This window comes from Nematocida minor (genome assembly GCF_024244105.1).
Source record: "Nematocida minor strain JUm1510 chromosome Unknown 7919, whole genome shotgun sequence".
In the NCBI taxonomy this organism is placed as follows: Eukaryota; Fungi; Microsporidia; genus Nematocida; species Nematocida minor.
Window position 1 is genome coordinate 1 of NW_026250397.1, and position 17,298 is coordinate 17,298.

The following is a 17,298-nucleotide window of genomic DNA, read 5'->3' on the forward strand; positions in this document are numbered from 1 at the left end:
TGGGGCTCCACACATTCGAATAGACATCCAAAAAAGGCAGTAAGCCATTAAAAATAAATCTGAAGTTCAAAACAGCCTATCTAAATGTAATTACATCGCGGCTTGCATCATTTTCTTTTTTTCTGTTCTCAAATAAACTCCAGAAGTTCAAATTTTCATCTGATGCGCACGTGGCAAGTGTCTGCCCATCAGGCGACAGAGCACTGAACAGCACTCTTCCAGAGTGTCCATTCAGAGTGCCTATCTTCCTCATGCTGCAGTATTTCCACACAGAAATGTTATTATCTGAGTAACCGTGTGTTGTGATTATTTCTTTGTATCTCTCGCTGAACAGAATGCTGCACACCTGTGATCCCGTGTCCAGAGTGTTCAAGCAAATGCCCTTATCCACGTCCCATGTGCGAATGCTCCTATCATTGGTTCCTCCACCGGTTGATAGTATGCCCTTCTTCCAGGGACACCAATTAATCGCTCTTACAGCTGCTGTGTGGTCAGTGAACTTCACGCGCGGCCTGCTATACCCTCCGCGCCAGATGCACACATTATTATCATTCGCCCCGCTCGCTAAATACATGCCCTCTGAGTCCCACTTCAGCCCGCACACTTCCTGCGTGTGGCTTATAAAGCTAGACACGTGCTCCCCTGCTCTGATATCATAGTTGAAAATGTTTCCATCTTTTGCGCCTGCAGATAGGACGCCTGCACCCCACGAAAGAGAAGAGACTCTGACAGATCTCTTAGGGAGCGTGCACACGCTCTTTGCCTGGTTCACATCAAACACTCCCGTATTCCCATCAGACATGCCAACTGCCAGGAGGCCAGAGTGCGAGAAGGAAAGGCTTGAAATGTGGTGGTCATCAGGAGCATCAACCAAATGAGAAACTGACTTGTTCTCTGCATTCCAGAGGTACAGCTGCTCTGATAGCCCCAGGGCTATTAAGTTGTCTTTACTCCAATCGAGCAAATTCAGGTAGTAATCGTTCAAAATAGAAGGAGCATCAAGGACTCTAAACGGGCTCGCAGGAAGAGGCCTTTTGGCCACTCTGTCTATGCGCGACTCTACGTGCAGTGGGCCTGTGTAGGCTATGGGCAACGGAAAACCAAGCGGCCTTTTTTGGTCTTCTATGCCGTATCTCTCAGATAGATTCTTTCTTCGTTTAATTCTGGCATACCGGGGCTCTTCTAGCATATCTGGGGAAATGTCCCAAAGATCATCCCCCCCTCGATGATCCATTGCAAAATAAAAAATAAACAAAGTTTATTCAGAATTTTCTTGTGGATGATAGAAGAAGTATTGAAACACGTGGTGGACTACACAGACGATCTAATGATGGATTTGCTGAAAGACGAAAGCAGCTTAGCCGACGCCATTGGCGAAATGTGCAAGGTATTCGCAGACATATTCACGAATAAAATTGGAAGGTCTCCAGAGAGTGTAAACATTTTTAGAAATTACTTTCTTACGCTAATTAAGTCTCCGGATATTTTTAATTTCAGCGGAGAGCAGAGAAACAACACGGTGGAAATACTGTACAATGAATGCGTTAGAAACAAGGTGTGCATTACGAGTCTGCTGGATGAAACTGAGGTGTCAGAGGAGATACTTGCGGTTCTTATGAGCACGATGTGCTGCCGCTCGGGAAACAAGAAGGCAAAAGAAAGAGAAATAGATGCACAGAAGAATATTTCCGCACACGAAAAGTTTTTATCGCTGAAGATAAGCCAGAAAGTCCTTAAAAAGCGAAGCATATGGGGGCTGGAGCCTGTGGATGATGCTGACAAGCTGAGCGCATGGGTCTATGCGCAGTGTGAGTTGAGCAGCCTGTTCAGGAAGCCAGACTATCCGTACATCCTTCGTCTGTGCCCGATGTACTTCGAAGCGATCCAGATAAACAGCGTGTACACGCAGTATCCAGAGTTTTTCAAAAAAACCCCAGCGGAAATAGAGGCATCAAGAGGGTCAATGGGCAGGATAATAGAGACAACATGCAACAAGCTTTTTGTGCTGATGAAGAGCCTTATCTTGAGCGACAAAACTATTAAAAAAAACTTTATTGAGTCTGTGTACACCATATACAAACAGAACAAAGATAGAGAGAAAACAAAATACAACCTGAAAACAGTGCTGTCAGACGATAAGATATTTACCATATCGAATATGCTGAGCAAGTTCATAGTGCCAATAGTGGGCGATGTAGAGAAGATGAAAAAAATACCGCTAGACCTTTTGCAGAACTGCAAGTATCTTAAGAACATAGAGTACACGGGAATTAACGGGGCTTTGGAAGGTGGCAAATCAAAGAACTTTGAAGAAGAGAGTTTTTTATCCCAGGTATTCTACGCTAAAATTCTGTTTAATCAGATATCGTATATACCGGTGTGCATAAACTACAATGAATATCAGACTGACATAGCGAGGAGCAATCGGGCTCTTTTGGTAGCACAGCCAGAAGAAAGAGAAAACTTGAAAAAAGTAATTTCTGTGCTGCAGTCGGAGTTTGAGTACGTACAAACCCTTTTGTCAGTGCAGAATATAGTCAAAATGGAAGAAACGGTGATAATGTATACAGTCTCCTTTTTGAACTCAGCCATAAACAGAGAGGACTTTTTCACGATGCCTACATTCATACTGGAGAGCACTCTTCTTATCCTGGAAAGACTGATTCACGTGCAGCAGGCATTTGGGAGACTAACCCCAACCGAGCTGAGAGTGGACGAAATACACAAAATATACAGATTGGCATCGCTAGTTCTGAAACAAAAAGGGGTAAACATAAACTACAAGCAAGAAGCCCTGCGTCTTCTATCGGCGTATGCAGAAAGTGCTCTGTACGTCCAGGGCACGGTTACCGCCATTGTTGGATACTGCATAGAGCTCCAATCAGAGATAAGAAATATAACGGAAAAACTCGAGGAAAGAGGAAGAATCGCATCGACTCTGAAGAGCCTTCTTGTGGATTACAAGGCAAAGCAGGAAATGCTCAACATACTTCAGCCAGCACACATTTCAACAAAAAAAGACCATATGGACACAAAAACAGTTTTTCTGCTCCACATGTCGTCTGCTCTGATCGATGCACAGGAAAGAGGATTTGACGAGCTCAGAAAAATATCGCAAGCAGAGAAAACACTGGAAAGTGCTGCAGAAGAGGACCGAATGGGAATAGAGAGCTCAATTGCTAATATGGTAGAAATATCCAACGGGTGCTTTTATGTCGTGCAGGTGATAGAAGAAATACTCTTTATCCTACTAGAACTGTGCCCATCTGCCTTCTTTTCTTCTCTCGTGGTCAACAGATTTGCGTCTATGCTAAACGCATCGATAATTTCCCTCGCAGGATCAAAAGCAAAAGAGCTAAAAATAAGGAAAAAAAACAGCAGCAGATTCTCGCCTGTGGAGCACCTGAGGGCTCGGCTGAAGATGTACATTGATCTGCGGAGTGCGAGCTTTGTGCGGGCTGTGGCGGAGGACAATGGAATGTTCAAGCCGCTTTTGTTTAAGAACGCAATCGACATATGCGAGAGAAAAGGATGTCTAACACAGAGCGAAAAAGCGTACTGTCTGCTATTTATCCAAACAGTGGAAAACCTGCAAAACCAAAAGAAAGATAGCACTGAGGACATCGAGTATCCGGAGGAGTTTGTGGATCCGCTCACTTATGGAATCATGAAAGACCCGGTGATTCTCAGGACCAGCAACACAAGGGTAGACAGATCCACTGCTGCAATGATTTTGATGAACGACCCTATAGATCCCTTTACGCGAAACAAACTAACGGAAGAGGACATAGTCACCGACTTGGAGCTGAAAGAGAAGATTGACCAGTTTTTAATTAAAATTCAGCTTGAAAAATAAAAACCCATGCGTTTACATTTTATTATTTTACTGCCAGTAATATTTTACTATCCTTATACTTTGGGTTTTATTTGCAAATATTTTCATTGTTAATGGAAGAGCACGATGTATTTTTGGACACACAGGAGGACTCTCTTCTTCTTCAGTACCCGCTAAACACTGAACTGCCGTCCTTAGTGGAGATAAAAACAAAATCAGAAGACACATTTGCTGAGACCAAGGCAGAGACATCTGCTGGACAAATCAGCTACAGATCAGTTGAGTCCAGCACAATAAACAAGTACTTCATACTCTCGGTGGGCGAGGAGATAACAGGAGTGCCAGTGAAAAAAATATTCCAGCTAAGACCTTTTCTGCCAGAAACAGACGAGATTCTGAAGAAGATGGACAAAAAAGAAACAAAAGTGTTTGCAATGAATGAAACACAGGAAGAGTTTGAAAACAGAATGAAGAACCCAAACTATGTCGTTGAAAAAGTGAATAAAATGCCATGGAAAAACTACCAGATAAACAAAGAAACTGCCGCAGAAAGCATGCCGCAGCAGCTAAAAGCAGAAATGGCCAGGGGAGCACCAATAAAACACTCGCACTACAAAGAAGCACATACTCCCATGGAAAAGATCAAAGAAACCATCTACAATGCAAGAGTGGTGAATATGAGCGAGCTAGCAAGGGTCTATCCAACGGTTCCCATGTCAGACATAAGCCAGGCAGTCTCTGAAATGACAATAGAGTTCCTCGACAGATACGTGCTAAAGCCAGAGTACTTTAACGATCTTGCTCCCATGCTTATAAATATACTAAACAGAATGAAAAACACAGGGGGCGTGCTGACTCTGACAAAGGAAGAAATTATAAACTCGTCAGAGGAGTTCAACTACGTACTAAGCCAAGTATCGCACAAAGAAGCCCACTACTACAGATTAAAAGGGTACTTTGAATGATGCAAAAAGATCTTCCAAGAGAATGATAGATTAAATAAATAGAAAATAGATGAAATGGTAAGATAATTAGAGATTGCTTCGTTGGTTAAACCTTTTTACTGCAGATGTACTGCAAAAGTTTATTGCTCTCCTCATGCACACATTCTTACTTTTAGTCCATCATCTGCACATGGTTCAAATGAACATTGTTAAAAGAAATAAAAAGTAGTAAACAGCTATGAGTGTACACTATTGTAATTCTCACTCTTCAGAAGATACCTTCATCTTGTCTAGGAGCGAGAGATAATAAAAGATTATTTGGCTTTTCCAGAGAATATAATTGCAACATAGCCCAAGAATATTCCAGCAGAACTACTTTCTTTTCTTTCCTAAAGTTTAAAATTCATTTGGAGAGAGTTTGTAATTTTATTTTTGCAAATTAGTTTGTTCTCGGAGAGTAATAATGGCTTTGTAATTGCATTATTATAAATATAAAATTGGCGTAAAATATTTTTACTAATGAATAGAAGCCAAAGGCTCATGTCTTTATTTGAATCGCTACTGGAAACAGAAAAGAGGCTGGATCAAGTCATTACGCAAAAGAAAATGGCAGTTGAGGAGGCGCATTTTAAAAAAATAAAGAAGCTGTGCACTGTGAGAATCCACATATTTCTGGAGAGAACAACAGAAGATACGCTCTTTGTTCTCATCGGAGGGAAGGTCAGATCAGAGCCGGATGAAGCTGCAGAAGAAGAGGCGCCAGAAACCAAGTCAATAGGAACAATCATCAACAAACTGTTCGTAGAGCTAAATAGAGGAGAAGAGAGCTCCAAAGAGATCACAAACAGCGCGATATCAATGGAAGTATCGCATGATGCGTACAGCGCAGTAAACAGGAACAGAGTAGAGCTGTCGCACAGTGAGAATGAAGCCTTCTTCGAATGGCACAACAGATCACCGCCATCAGATGTCTCTGAGTTTGAGATAAAAACAACGGCCAAATCAACACACGGAAGGATATACATCAGCTTCATGAGCTACACGGGAGTGTACGAGCTGTGCACAGAGCTGGCACAGCACATTGGGATAATAAGAGGGTCTAAGTCATCGATACTCCTTGGAATATGGAAGTACATCACTGCACAGAAGATGAGAGATCCATCGAAGCAAAAGAGCATTATATGCAATGACGTGTTCAAGAAGGCCTTTGGTCAAGAAGAAATAACATTCTCAGAAATCATCCAAAAGCTAGACCAGTATTTATCGCCCGTTGAAATGATTAATTTTGATTTTGCAATTCCCACACAGCCAGGCACAAAGACACAGCTAGCATACGATATCAAAACAGAACTAGACCCAATGAACAGAGAGTATGCATACTCAAACAACAACAAGATAGCCATACAGAATAAGAAGATAGAGGACATTCTTATAAGGATAGAAAAGCAGGACGAAAAGATAGAGTCGCTCGATAAGTTCATCCAGAGCCCAAAAGAGTACATCTCCAACTGGATTCTAGACAGCTCGAAGGACTTGCATCTGATCGCAGACGATCTCTTTGACATAAGCGATGGATTTTATACCCAGAAGGAAATACAAGAAAGTGTATATCAGCTGCTACAGAATTATAAGTGATCACTCATTAAATGGTAAATATTAGTTTTATGTTCCTTTTTCTTTTCGTTCTGCATGCTCATCTATCCGTAAATATCCATAGATATCCATAGCCCAAGAATATCTATGCTGCAAAAACAGCGAATCTCCTTTTTAATCAGTACTTGTCTATTCTATCTGATCATAAAAAGCTCTCTGCTAATTTTCAGTACATTTAACAAATTTATTCTGAGCAGCCCGTGAATACTACAGCCAATGGCTTAAATAAGAGAAAGATGGGTATAGGCCATAGCACTCTTATGCAAAGCAGCAGCATGAATAAAAAAGCCTCTGTGTATAAATACTGTACTTTAAATCGGTTGTATTTTATTTCTAGTTTGGACCGCAGATATCCAGTGGTATCTTTTCTAAATTCGCTCAAACTGGAACTCAGCCTGGTTGTCTTCAGCCTCTTGTTTGAAGTTCTCGGGGATCAGATTGTTCTCTCTCAGGATTTTGATTTCAGAAGGGAAGTATTTCTTACAGATGTACCCCGTGTCTTTCTGGTCGTCTGTCAGGGAGACCAGAACTATGTCGTTGGCCTGGACCCACACAGACTTGTGCATGCTTCCTCTGAGGACGCACTTTCTCGAAATAGCATCAACGCACAGCACCTCAAAGCGAGAAGAGCCCAGGGCACACACCACCTGTCCATAGATGGTTTTTTCTGCTTCGTCCATAAACACCATGGGCTGGTTTGAGCTATTTTTCCGTTTTCCGCCGCTTTTTCTCTTTCCCTTCATTATGAAAATTTTTACTCCATTTATTTTTGGGTTTTCTTTCTCTTATGAAAAAGACAAATATAAGCGCATACACAAAAGACTTCTTTATCGAGGTAGTGTGGTTCTGGAGCAGCGTAGGGTTTATCCTTACGTACATACTGACGGGCGTAAAAACCACCACAGGGTTTGGAATTAATAGAAAATTTCTGCACGTTGTCAGCTGTCTGTGTCTTATAGCCACGTACGCGTCCTGCATATTCTTTAAGAGCTCGGCAATAAACATCCAAAAGCTGCTAAAAGACGGAAACTTCAGATGCCTGCTTGTTGCCTGCTCGCTGCTTGGAGTAAGCGGCATGCTCATCCCCATGCTTCCCTTCCTGCTGATGTCTTCGCTGTCCGTTGCCAACTACATCATAAAAAACAAAGGAAAATTCGACAAAACAGCTGCGATGCAGACGTCTTTAAATCTTATCGCGCAGAGAGATCAGATTATGCTGGTTGCACTGAAGATAGAAGTGCTATCGCTTCCTCTGCTCTTTTTGCACTTAATCCTTGGAACTGCTGATCTTTTTGTGATAGTAAGCTATGCAAGCATGGTGTGGTTTGAGTACACAACAAATCCATGCATGAAAAAGGCTGCGCACGAGATAGTTGGGTCAATGGATAAGATCGCTGCATCCCCGAGCATCCCCCACGCAGCTAGACAGAGGTACTACCAGGCCAAAAAGTACATTGCATCTAGGCTGCCCATCCCCGTGGAGCACACAAAGACTGCAAGTAGTCAATAAAAGTTAATCAGAATTAAAACATTTCAAATGACACAATCCTATGCTATTTTAATCCACCAAATAAAGAAGGTACAAAGAGCTATTAAAAGACAAAGAGTAACTGCCAGTGGAATAGTACTGTCTCTTAGTCCGAGTCTTATTGCTTCAATGCTATGGGATTACATTCAGTGATTTTAATAAATTTTATCTTAGACTTTATTTTAGTTCGAGCTAGTGAAAGCAGCTCTTTACTTCTCTGCTTTTGATGCGAAACCAGCTCGAAGATGCTATCTATTCTAAGGAGTAGGCGGGTATTAGTAAACGATTCTATGATCTATGTTTAGTAGCATTGCTAGCCGCTCATTTGGTAGCTATAAATAAAAATAATTCTAACTCAGCTAACAATATACCTCTTTTATTATAGATTGTAAACATACTATTTATTTTCAATATTATTGTAGTCTTTTGTAGCAGTCGTATCTTTGCACTTCTCTTACTGTGTATTGCATCCTGGGTGTGTACTCTCTTTCAACTACAACCACAACTAGACTGGAGGTGTGATAGCTACCTCCACTACTACTACTATTGCTTCTACTTGTGACACTATTTTTTTTTGAAGCCATGAGAGAATGCGTGCGCTACTAAAGACAAACTCTTTATATACTTTGAATTTGTGATTTGATTACAAAGAATCCGATGATATTCACTATCATTATGACAAATTAGAAATAATATTATTGGTTTAGCACTGCTAAACCATAACCTTTTTGGGATATATTACCACGGAGACTCTACGAGATAATATGAAATGCCAATATAACTCCGAATGGAATAATTTGTTGTCTATTTGATTTTTTTGTTTGTAAAAGAGTGTTCTGAGCCAGTAAAATAAAATGCAATTGCTAATTCTACCCGTGCAAACCAGCCTTTTTTGGGATAGATTGCTGGCATAAATAGTATGGCTTCATGAAGTGAAAATATACTTCTTTTTGGCGAGATGGAATACCACTATATAACTTTCAATAAATAGCCAATGTTCGTTTATAATTTCAGAGAAAAACAGCTGCAATGCTCTAGTGACTAGATGCTCCATGTGAATCTTTGCAAAGTTTTATCTCTTCGACTAGCAGTGAACTCTTAGTACAACTACTCTTTTATCTTTTCACTTTGCCTGCTGAACGAAAGAATATCAAAATACCATTAGTGTACCAAATAATAAAACGCAAGAGGATTTTTTTTCAAAGAAGAAATAACACCATGCAACAAAATAAGTTACGAGAAATAGAAAAAATGCACATGCACTCAGACACTCTCCCTGCCATAAACAGCAGCAATGCTCACTTGCACTGCGCACGGCAGGAGACTATTTCTTTAGATAGCACAGCACTGAAAGATTCAGTTACCATATACTATTTCAAAGGAGGGTTTATTTTCATACCAAACCCTCTGCGAGCACAGGTGAAGAATGCGATAGTAAAAACAGTTCTTACCGAGCTATTGTACCCTCCCTATAAAAACAGCATAGACAGATCGTTGGACATAGAAAATGCAGATATTTACAAGGCATACCTGGAAAAGAAAGAGCTGCAGATAAAGCTCATAGATGCGCCAAAAGCAAATATAAAAATTCGGCAAGATCCATACGCATCGCAGGAGGAAAAAGACATCTACAACTCAGGAATAATAAAAATAAAGCCAGAAGAGCTAATTAAAAAAATAAGATGGAGCAGCATCGGGATATACTACGACTGGGAGCTGAAGGCGTACGACAAGTCAATTGTGTCAGAGATCCCACATGTGATACTCGAGACAAGCAAAGAGATTTCCGAGAAAATTTGCAAAGTCAGCTTCACGCCAGAAACAGCAGTTATAAACTACTACCAGGAAAAAGACAGAATCATGAGCCACATCGACAGATACGAAGAGGACATGAGCAAGCCTCTTATTTCCTACAGCTTTGGATGCTCCTGTGTCTTTGTGCTTGGAAAAAAAGAAAGAACAGATCCGAGCGTAGACACTTTTTTACTGGAAGATGGAGATATTGCGATTTTGATGGACGAATCACGCGAGTATCTGCACGGAGTCCCAAAGATACTCAAAAACAACGCGGGAATGAAGGACTATGCAGACACAGACTACTCCAGCCTCATTTCCAGCTCGCGAATCAACATAAGCATACGGCAGGCCTATAAATACGAAGACGCATAGTTTTCTTTTAGAAATTTTATGGACATCGAGTTGAAGGCAGGATGCGAGCTAAGAATAGAAATACCACCGAATACAAAGGCAAAGTTTGTCCTAGCTGAAAATACAGCCGAGATATCTGGGCAGGAGCTGCTGCTCGGCAAGTGGTATACGGTGAAAGAAGAACAGTTCTTTATTTTCACATACACGGGGTGCAAAATAAAACTAGCAGCTAGCAACGCATTTTACTACATTTCTGAGGAGACAAACATTCCGTACATCTTTAACGTCTTTCACTATTTACACAAAAATAACAGAAAGAAGCTGCTGATTGTGGGCAGTGGCAGATCAACCTGTGCAAATATTTTAACAAACTATTTTATCAGAAAGGGAAAAAAAGTGATGTATACGGACCTAGATATATACAGCGGCACACTGCTCTTCCCTGGGAACATTACAAATGCAATAATTCAAGAGCCTTTCAGCCCCATTGAGCTAGCTACTGTAAATGATAAACTGGCGTACTTTTGCGGATCTCTTAGCGCGAGCGATAACACAGATTTGTACAATCTGCTTCTACACGAGGTCTTGGCCACCGGAAAACAGAAGAGCTACCAGGGCGTGTCTATAATCATCGGGCACAAAGAAATCACAAAAAAAGAGGTCACTGATCTGCTGGCCATGTGCGACTCTGAATATTTTGTGCTCGTGGTGGGAGATGAAAAGTTTTTCAACCAAATTTCTACTGAGAACAAGATATACATTCCACGGTTCCCAGGGCTAGTAGAGAGAAACACAGAGCAAAGAAGAAAGCAGATATCCAGCAGAATAAAAACCTATTTCTACGGAGAACAGGAGGAGTACAGCCCCTGCACAATATCCATCAGACTGACAGAGAAAGATACAGTGCAGAAAAACGAGTACAAAATAGTTCAGGTAGGAGACGAGTACATGGCTCCGATGTCAGCACTTCCGCTGGGCTCGGCAAAAAGGAAGGTGTCCACAGCGGTTCTCCATTGCTCGCCAGTGGAAGGATCTGTGCTGGCTGTTTCATCAGCAGAAAAAATAGAAGACGTTCCAACATCTCCTGTGATAGGGTATCTCATTGTGCTGGAAGTGATATCTGAATCAGAGATAAAGGTAATCTGTCCGCAGCCAAAGTCGCCGAATAAGCCGTTCTTAATCCAGGGAAAGATAAGAATGATGAACTAGCCAATAAATAAAAGTATCAAGTAAAGTACCAACTAGATCTACCACTTCACATTCCACTCTATTGTTCTAAAAGTGCATTTTCGCTGAACTGCTACTGATTAAAGAAAAAGAGCAGAATGGTCGAATACACTATACTTGATAAAGATCTTTGATCAACTTCAATGCAGCATAATATTCACTGCACAATAGAGCTTTTTTATTTGAGATAACAATGAATATACCAGGTATAAAGTGAGATTGGCAATGCCATACGATCTCTGTAATAGTTGGATCACATATTCGCCTCTTCAATTACCGAGTTATTTGTGCCAGTAGGCCAGCTATTATTTGTTCAAGGCTTTGCATTATTGGGTGTAGGGAAAGAGAATAAAATTTATTCTTATATTTTTTCTTGCTCTGTTTATAGTTGCAGAATGGATGAATTTCGTGAAAACTTAAAGATAGCAGAAGGCATGGAAGAAGAGATCGCCCGCATCAACAAAATCCAGGAAGAAATAGATAGAGTAAACAAAGAGATAGGCGAGCTGCAGAAGAAAGAGAAAGAAATAAAAACACAGCCAGATAGAATAGAGGCGTACAAAAAAAGACTGGCGAAGCTGCAGGAAGAAATCGAAAAACAAAACGCAATAACAAAAAAAATAGAAACACCAGACGAAATTCTAAAGCTGTCCAAGATGGTAAGCCAGAAAGAGCTGGCAACAAAGGTGCTCGAGTATTTCAACACGCTCTACAGCGAAAAGAGCACAGTACTGAGCATAAACCAGGTCAAGATCAAAGTAAACTACATTGAGATATCACTGGTGTACAATGAGCTACTGCAAACAGTCAACAGTCTGCTTCCATCGCACTCGAATGTCTACATAAAGACCGTGTCAAAGCTAGTCTCCGATTACATTCTGCTGTACAGCACTGCAATAAGTGCCATAGCTGATAATGCACTGATTATAATAACGTATGCAGTGAGCAAAAAAACAGAGCTGTCTGAGAGCGAGATACAGGAGAAGATAGTGGGCGATCTGCTCAAAGAGAGCAAAGAGTCTGTCGAAAACCTTACAGACAAAAAACTGTACGAAAACATTTCCAAGCTGGCAGTCTACGAAGACATACTGGTAGAAGTAAAAAAAAGAATACAAGCTGATTTGCTCAAAATATCTTTAAAACAGCTGAATAGGTACAACAACGAGGTGTTCTATGGGACCATATACCACATTGAAGACATAGACAAATGGATGTGTGATAATTTAGTGATAAAGATAGACGAGCCCGCAGAGAGCGTGCAAATAACAGAGTCCGAACAAAGAGAGATATTCAGCGGAAAGGCTGCACAGCACAACTCGGTTCTTGATCTACTCGCAGAGAGCATGAAAAAACAAAAGATCTCGAAGATATCAAAAGGATTCCACAGGATAGTGAAAATAATCAGGAACATAGAGCACACCGAAAGATCAAAGAACGAAAAAATACACCCCGTGATTGTAGAAAAAATACATAAATTCTTTAAAAGGCCGTCTGAGAAAGTTGGCGTAGAGGGCGTTCTAAGCGCATCCCTACGGCTTGCAGATGCACAAGCCATGCTAGGAATAATAATGCTGTCCAAAGACAAAAAGAGCGCAGAAACAGGAGCCAATCACATATCCAGAATGCTTGGACAGATCGAAGAGCATTTTATCGATGTGGTGGAGGAGGCATTTGCTGACATAATATCTTGTTCCGAAGCAGGAAGCATCAATTTCCTAAACAGGAATGTCCTGGATAAGATAGAAAATGCAAACAATGACTTTATAGAAACAACGACAGACATATTCACTGATACATTCCTAGCGCACATTAAAACCATGTTCTATAGCAGGCTGCTGAGCAGTGCATACCATGCGGTGGAGACAACTCTCGAAGATCTTCCAGCAGAAGACTGGAAAAACATTCTTTCTCTTTTGTTGCGAATAGTCAAACCGCACAAGCAGTTTATAGACTACTATCCTTACATTGAAGCAATCTACCGCATTCTGCTATTTGATGGATCAGCCACAGAGTTTCTCAAGGCGTACAATGAAACCGGTTTTCCTCTGCCTAATGATCTGATTCAAGAGCTGGTTGTGTACTCATTTAAAGACCCAAGGGTGGCCCGAAACGTTCTAAACAATCTTGAAAAACAGCAGAAGAAAGAATAGGCATTGCAATGCGTTCTCACTTATTCACTCCTATGCACTCTGTACCACTAAATATTTCATCAAGTGCAGACTGAGACATAAAAGTTTTCCATCTTCTGAAAATGCAAACTACTGTATCTCTCACACCCACAATTGTAACATTGAAATATGCTGGCTGTAAGCTAAGTATGAATGCATGCTCAAAAGATCTATCGCATCTAATGCCTGCACAGCTACTCCCTATCTTACATCCAAGATGCTAACTGTCTCAAACTAATAAACACTTATCTTATGCCCAAACGAGAACATACGTCATTTTATTTTTGCCACTCATTTGGCCTCAATTGAATTTTATTTTTATGTTCTGGTGCAGTAGTAATCACTCGTCTATGACTCTTCTACTACACCGCTACGCCACGCCGATTCTTCTTCTGTAGACTCTTTATAGGCTCTGTTTCTTTGTGCAATGAAAGATCGGGCACTTTCAGGCCATTTGGAGCAGCCACTAATTATCTGTCTGCTTTTTAACTAACTGCTTTTTTATTTTTATTTGCAAAATTTGCCCCCCAGTAAATAATGTCATTTGAAGTAGCAAGAGACCACAAAGCCCACATGAAGAGAATGAGGCTTTCTTTAAGAAGAAGAAGAGAGGGAAAAACAGATTACCAGCAAAGACACAACCTAATACGCCACAATAAAAGCAACTACGGCGAGGTTAAATCGCGATTTGTTGTGAGAATAACCAGCAGCAAGGTCATCTGCCAGATAATCCAGGCATACTCCATCGGCGACAAAGTAGTCTGTGCAGCAGACTCATCTGAGCTGAAGAAGTACGGAATCACCTTCGGCCTGAAGAACTACTCTGCAGCCTACGCAACAGGCTTCCTCTGCGCTAGAAAGATGCTTACCAAGCTTGGGCTCGCAAACGAGTACACAGGAAAGGAAGAGCTAGACGGCGAAGTGTACCTTGAGGAGGACAACGAGGAGGGCCCAAAGGCGTTCCGATGCTACTTGGACCTTGGCCTGGCCAGAGCCACAAAAGGCGCCAAGGTGTTCTCAGCTATGAAGGGAGCATGCGACGGCGGACTGTACATTCCCCACTCCCCAAGCAAATTTGCAGGATTCAGCACCGAGGACAAGGAGCTGGACGCAGAGGCCCTCAAGGAGAGAATCTTTGGAGGACACGTTGCAAACTACATGAGAGAGCTGGAAGAGAGCGACAACGAAGCATACCAGGCAAGATTTGCTGATTATATTAAGAACGGGATAACTGCTGACTCAATCGAGCAGAAGTACGCAGAGGCCTTTGACCTAATCAGAAAAGACACCTTCGAGAAGACCAAGAGAACCACCCCCATTGACAGATCGCCATACCAGCACAAGCCAAGAAAGCTGACCAACGCAGAGAGAAAGGAAAGAGCACAGGCCAAGTTCCAGCTGCTTGCTGGAGAAGTAGAAGCCGAGAACTAAGCATCTTCTGAACAGAATGGAGTTATAACGGTTTAAAATAAAAACTTATAGTTGATTATCGTGTTTATTGCAGTGCTTTCTTCTGGTTCTTACGACAGAATGTTTTACAATGAGAATGCTCGCAGCTGGGAGAGAATTGGGCTGCTAAATTTTTGCGCCAGAACTTTTCAGCAATAAATTATTTACTTTATATAACACTTTTACTATATCGGGTAGATCTCTACTTTCTGCCTGCTCGCTTCTTACTTATTTATGGCTTCGAGTATTTTGCTCTCGCTGAAATACTTTCTGGCTGCCAGAACTATCTCTGTGATTTCGCTTCCAAACACTCTGAATGCTTCGTTCAAGTGCTCGCTGTCGATGTTTCTTGTTTTTGGGTCTTTAAGAACCGACAGCATTGCCTCGTATGAGTACGCGAGCACATGGAGGTTGATTATTCTTGTGAGATCTTCGTACTTGTGGCCAAAAGGTATGCGCATCTCCTGCATGCACGCCTCTGCAAATCTGTATATGTACATCGGCAGCTCGCTTCCTCTGAACCCAAGGTTTTTTATCTCTTGGAAGAGAGTCTTTTCAATCTCCTGCACTTTTTTCAAGTCTATGAGCCCGGGCGCAATTAGAAATTGCTGTGACACTATGCTGTTCTTTGTCATTTTGAGATAGGCTGATATCTCCGGGCTGTTGAGTATCCTGTCAGACTCGCTGCTAAAGAAGCTATCCTTCACCTGGCTGAGCATCGTGTTTATGCCCTTTTTTACAGCATCTTTTGTCGCGTGAGATATTTCCAGCTTTTCCAGCTGGTATGTGCTGATGATGCTGATAACCACCAGGAAGCAATAAAAAAGATTCATGACCTCTGGTCTTTTCAGCATTGTAAAGATGTCTTTGGTGCCTTTGAGTATATTTGCATGGTACTTCTCCAAAGACGGTTTTTCTGCTGGGACATCTGAAGCTATCTTGGTTTGCAGAGGCGGTTTATTTGCAGAGTCGTATATATACGGCTTATTTTTCACCCACACATCGCCAAATAAGTACCTGAATGTTCCATCTTTGTTCTCGCCCAGAGGAGGATGCATGGAGCTTTCTGCCTCTTCGCTGTACTCTGAATCAGCTACTTCCCGCCCAAAGACGAGAGGGTTGCACTGCAGCAAAAGCTCTTCGCTGCTTTCATCGTCTTTTTTGTGTTTTTTGATCACTATCTTCTTCTCTTTTTCCAGACTGCACTCACTAGCATACTTTAGCACACTGTTTGCATCTCCAGAGAATATTACGCTGCTTGGACTTCTCTCTACTTCTCTATCGATCACTGATGTGCTCTCTGCGCTGTTTTTTCCTGAATACAGGCTCTTGCCTTCTTCGAATGGACTATACACACTGTTTGCAAAAGACCTGGCTATACACAAAACAAAGACACCTGATAGTTTTGTTTTCCACTTCATCTGACCGCGCATACACATCGTAAATATTGCGAATAGTAAATTACAAGATGCAATAAAACACAAACAAATTAAGCGGGCTTTTAAAAATTCACTCTCTACCAAAGACCCTCCTCTGCGGCAAAAATCCACACACTCTGCACTTTCTTTTTATGCGCTCATTTTTACTTTTGCGCATTTGTCTCAAAGGTCTCCAACAAATTTTGCTTGAAACCATTTTAATATATTTATTCTATTTTTGCAGCCCATGTAAAATGAAGATACTCTATTGACGGGCGGTCTGAAGGTAATGTAGAATGTCAATGAATCTGATTACATTTATTATTTAATCTCTTTTTATTATCTATCTCATGCAATGGCAATGATTATGAAGCACATGTAAACCAAAAATATTGGATAGCCTATGAGCACCCCCCTATTTTCAATTTTAAACCGCCCAACTATCTCGCTCGAAGAAACAAAAGTTGACCAGACAGAAAAGACTCCTCCAACGAGCAGCTTAGCCACCTTTCCTCCCGGGATAAAGTTGCTGGAGAGCGCGAATATAAGCACAGGAATGAGCGAGTAGCCCAAAGTGTTGGCAATGCCCACGGCGCTCACAGGATTGCTGTTCATCAAGATGGTGATCCCGTATATGAATACGCAGCTGAGAATTGACAGACAGTACAGATACCCAAAATGGACACGCCCTCGAACGATCAGAATGGCACCAAATAGAACTAAAAATAAAATTGGGCCTATCATATCGTCCGTTTCTTTGTGTTCTTTGCTTTTGACAAAGAGAATGCGGAGGGAGTCCTTCTTTATCGAGCCAAAGTCTATCCCCAGGTCATCGAGCAGAGGCCTGTCGCCCTCTTTGTATCCGATAAGAGCATTCTTTATGTTTCTGCGCAATTCAGAATTAATCATACACGAAAAAAAACAAAAA

The 17,298-nt window shown here is 41.4% G+C and overlaps 12 protein-coding genes across 12 annotated transcripts; 8 read left to right on the forward strand and 4 right to left on the reverse strand.

Moving 5' to 3' along the window:
• Nucleotides 1-76: 76 nt before the first annotated feature.
• On the reverse strand, nt 77-1,234 carry NEMIN01_0791 (cell division cycle 20, cofactor of APC complex; the record flags this gene model as incomplete). Its single annotated transcript, XM_051476733.1, has 1 exon — nt 77-1,234. The coding sequence occupies one exon, from the start codon at nt 1,232-1,234 to the stop codon at nt 77-79; it is 1,158 nt and encodes a 385-aa protein (XP_051332693.1).
• A 45-nt stretch (nt 1,235-1,279) lies between these two features.
• On the forward strand, nt 1,280-3,856 carry NEMIN01_0792 (ubiquitin conjugation factor E4 B; the record flags this gene model as incomplete). Its single annotated transcript, XM_051476734.1, has 1 exon — nt 1,280-3,856. The coding sequence occupies one exon, from the start codon at nt 1,280-1,282 to the stop codon at nt 3,854-3,856; it is 2,577 nt and encodes an 858-aa protein (XP_051332694.1).
• Nucleotides 3,857-3,948: 92 nt separating this feature from the next.
• Nucleotides 3,949-4,800, forward strand: NEMIN01_0793 (uncharacterized protein; the record flags this gene model as incomplete). The annotated part of the gene is made up of 1 exon (XM_051476735.1): nt 3,949-4,800. The coding sequence occupies one exon, from the start codon at nt 3,949-3,951 to the stop codon at nt 4,798-4,800; it is 852 nt and encodes a 283-aa protein (XP_051332695.1).
• Nucleotides 4,801-5,298: 498 nt separating this feature from the next.
• NEMIN01_0794 (SWI/SNF-related matrix-associated actin-dependent regulator of chromatin subfamily D) lies at nt 5,299-6,414 on the forward strand (the record flags this gene model as incomplete). Its single annotated transcript, XM_051476736.1, has 1 exon — nt 5,299-6,414. One exon carries the CDS (start codon nt 5,299-5,301, stop codon nt 6,412-6,414), a length of 1,116 nt encoding a protein of 371 aa, XP_051332696.1.
• Nucleotides 6,415-6,800: 386 nt separating this feature from the next.
• NEMIN01_0795 (translation initiation factor 1A) lies at nt 6,801-7,175 on the reverse strand (the record flags this gene model as incomplete). The annotated part of the gene is made up of 1 exon (XM_051476737.1): nt 6,801-7,175. One exon carries the CDS (start codon nt 7,173-7,175, stop codon nt 6,801-6,803), a length of 375 nt encoding a protein of 124 aa, XP_051332697.1.
• Nucleotides 7,176-7,219: 44 nt separating this feature from the next.
• Nucleotides 7,220-7,942, forward strand: NEMIN01_0796 (uncharacterized protein; the record flags this gene model as incomplete). Its single annotated transcript, XM_051476738.1, has 1 exon — nt 7,220-7,942. One exon carries the CDS (start codon nt 7,220-7,222, stop codon nt 7,940-7,942), a length of 723 nt encoding a protein of 240 aa, XP_051332698.1.
• Nucleotides 7,943-9,178: 1,236 nt separating this feature from the next.
• NEMIN01_0797 (alkylated DNA repair protein alkB-like protein 1) lies at nt 9,179-10,129 on the forward strand (the record flags this gene model as incomplete). The annotated part of the gene is made up of 1 exon (XM_051476739.1): nt 9,179-10,129. The coding sequence occupies one exon, from the start codon at nt 9,179-9,181 to the stop codon at nt 10,127-10,129; it is 951 nt and encodes a 316-aa protein (XP_051332699.1).
• An 18-nt stretch (nt 10,130-10,147) lies between these two features.
• Nucleotides 10,148-11,317, forward strand: NEMIN01_0798 (polyribonucleotide 5'-hydroxyl-kinase; the record flags this gene model as incomplete). Its single annotated transcript, XM_051476740.1, has 1 exon — nt 10,148-11,317. The coding sequence occupies one exon, from the start codon at nt 10,148-10,150 to the stop codon at nt 11,315-11,317; it is 1,170 nt and encodes a 389-aa protein (XP_051332700.1).
• A 413-nt stretch (nt 11,318-11,730) lies between these two features.
• Nucleotides 11,731-13,485, forward strand: NEMIN01_0799 (uncharacterized protein; the record flags this gene model as incomplete). The annotated part of the gene is made up of 1 exon (XM_051476741.1): nt 11,731-13,485. One exon carries the CDS (start codon nt 11,731-11,733, stop codon nt 13,483-13,485), a length of 1,755 nt encoding a protein of 584 aa, XP_051332701.1.
• A 555-nt stretch (nt 13,486-14,040) lies between these two features.
• NEMIN01_0800 (large subunit ribosomal protein L5e) lies at nt 14,041-14,934 on the forward strand (the record flags this gene model as incomplete). The annotated part of the gene is made up of 1 exon (XM_051476742.1): nt 14,041-14,934. One exon carries the CDS (start codon nt 14,041-14,043, stop codon nt 14,932-14,934), a length of 894 nt encoding a protein of 297 aa, XP_051332702.1.
• A 242-nt stretch (nt 14,935-15,176) lies between these two features.
• On the reverse strand, nt 15,177-16,391 carry NEMIN01_0801 (uncharacterized protein; the record flags this gene model as incomplete). Its single annotated transcript, XM_051476743.1, has 1 exon — nt 15,177-16,391. The coding sequence occupies one exon, from the start codon at nt 16,389-16,391 to the stop codon at nt 15,177-15,179; it is 1,215 nt and encodes a 404-aa protein (XP_051332703.1).
• Nucleotides 16,392-16,718: 327 nt separating this feature from the next.
• NEMIN01_0802 (protein YIPF5/7) lies at nt 16,719-17,279 on the reverse strand (the record flags this gene model as incomplete). Its single annotated transcript, XM_051476744.1, has 1 exon — nt 16,719-17,279. One exon carries the CDS (start codon nt 17,277-17,279, stop codon nt 16,719-16,721), a length of 561 nt encoding a protein of 186 aa, XP_051332704.1.
• Between the last annotated feature and the right edge of the window lie 19 nt (nt 17,280-17,298).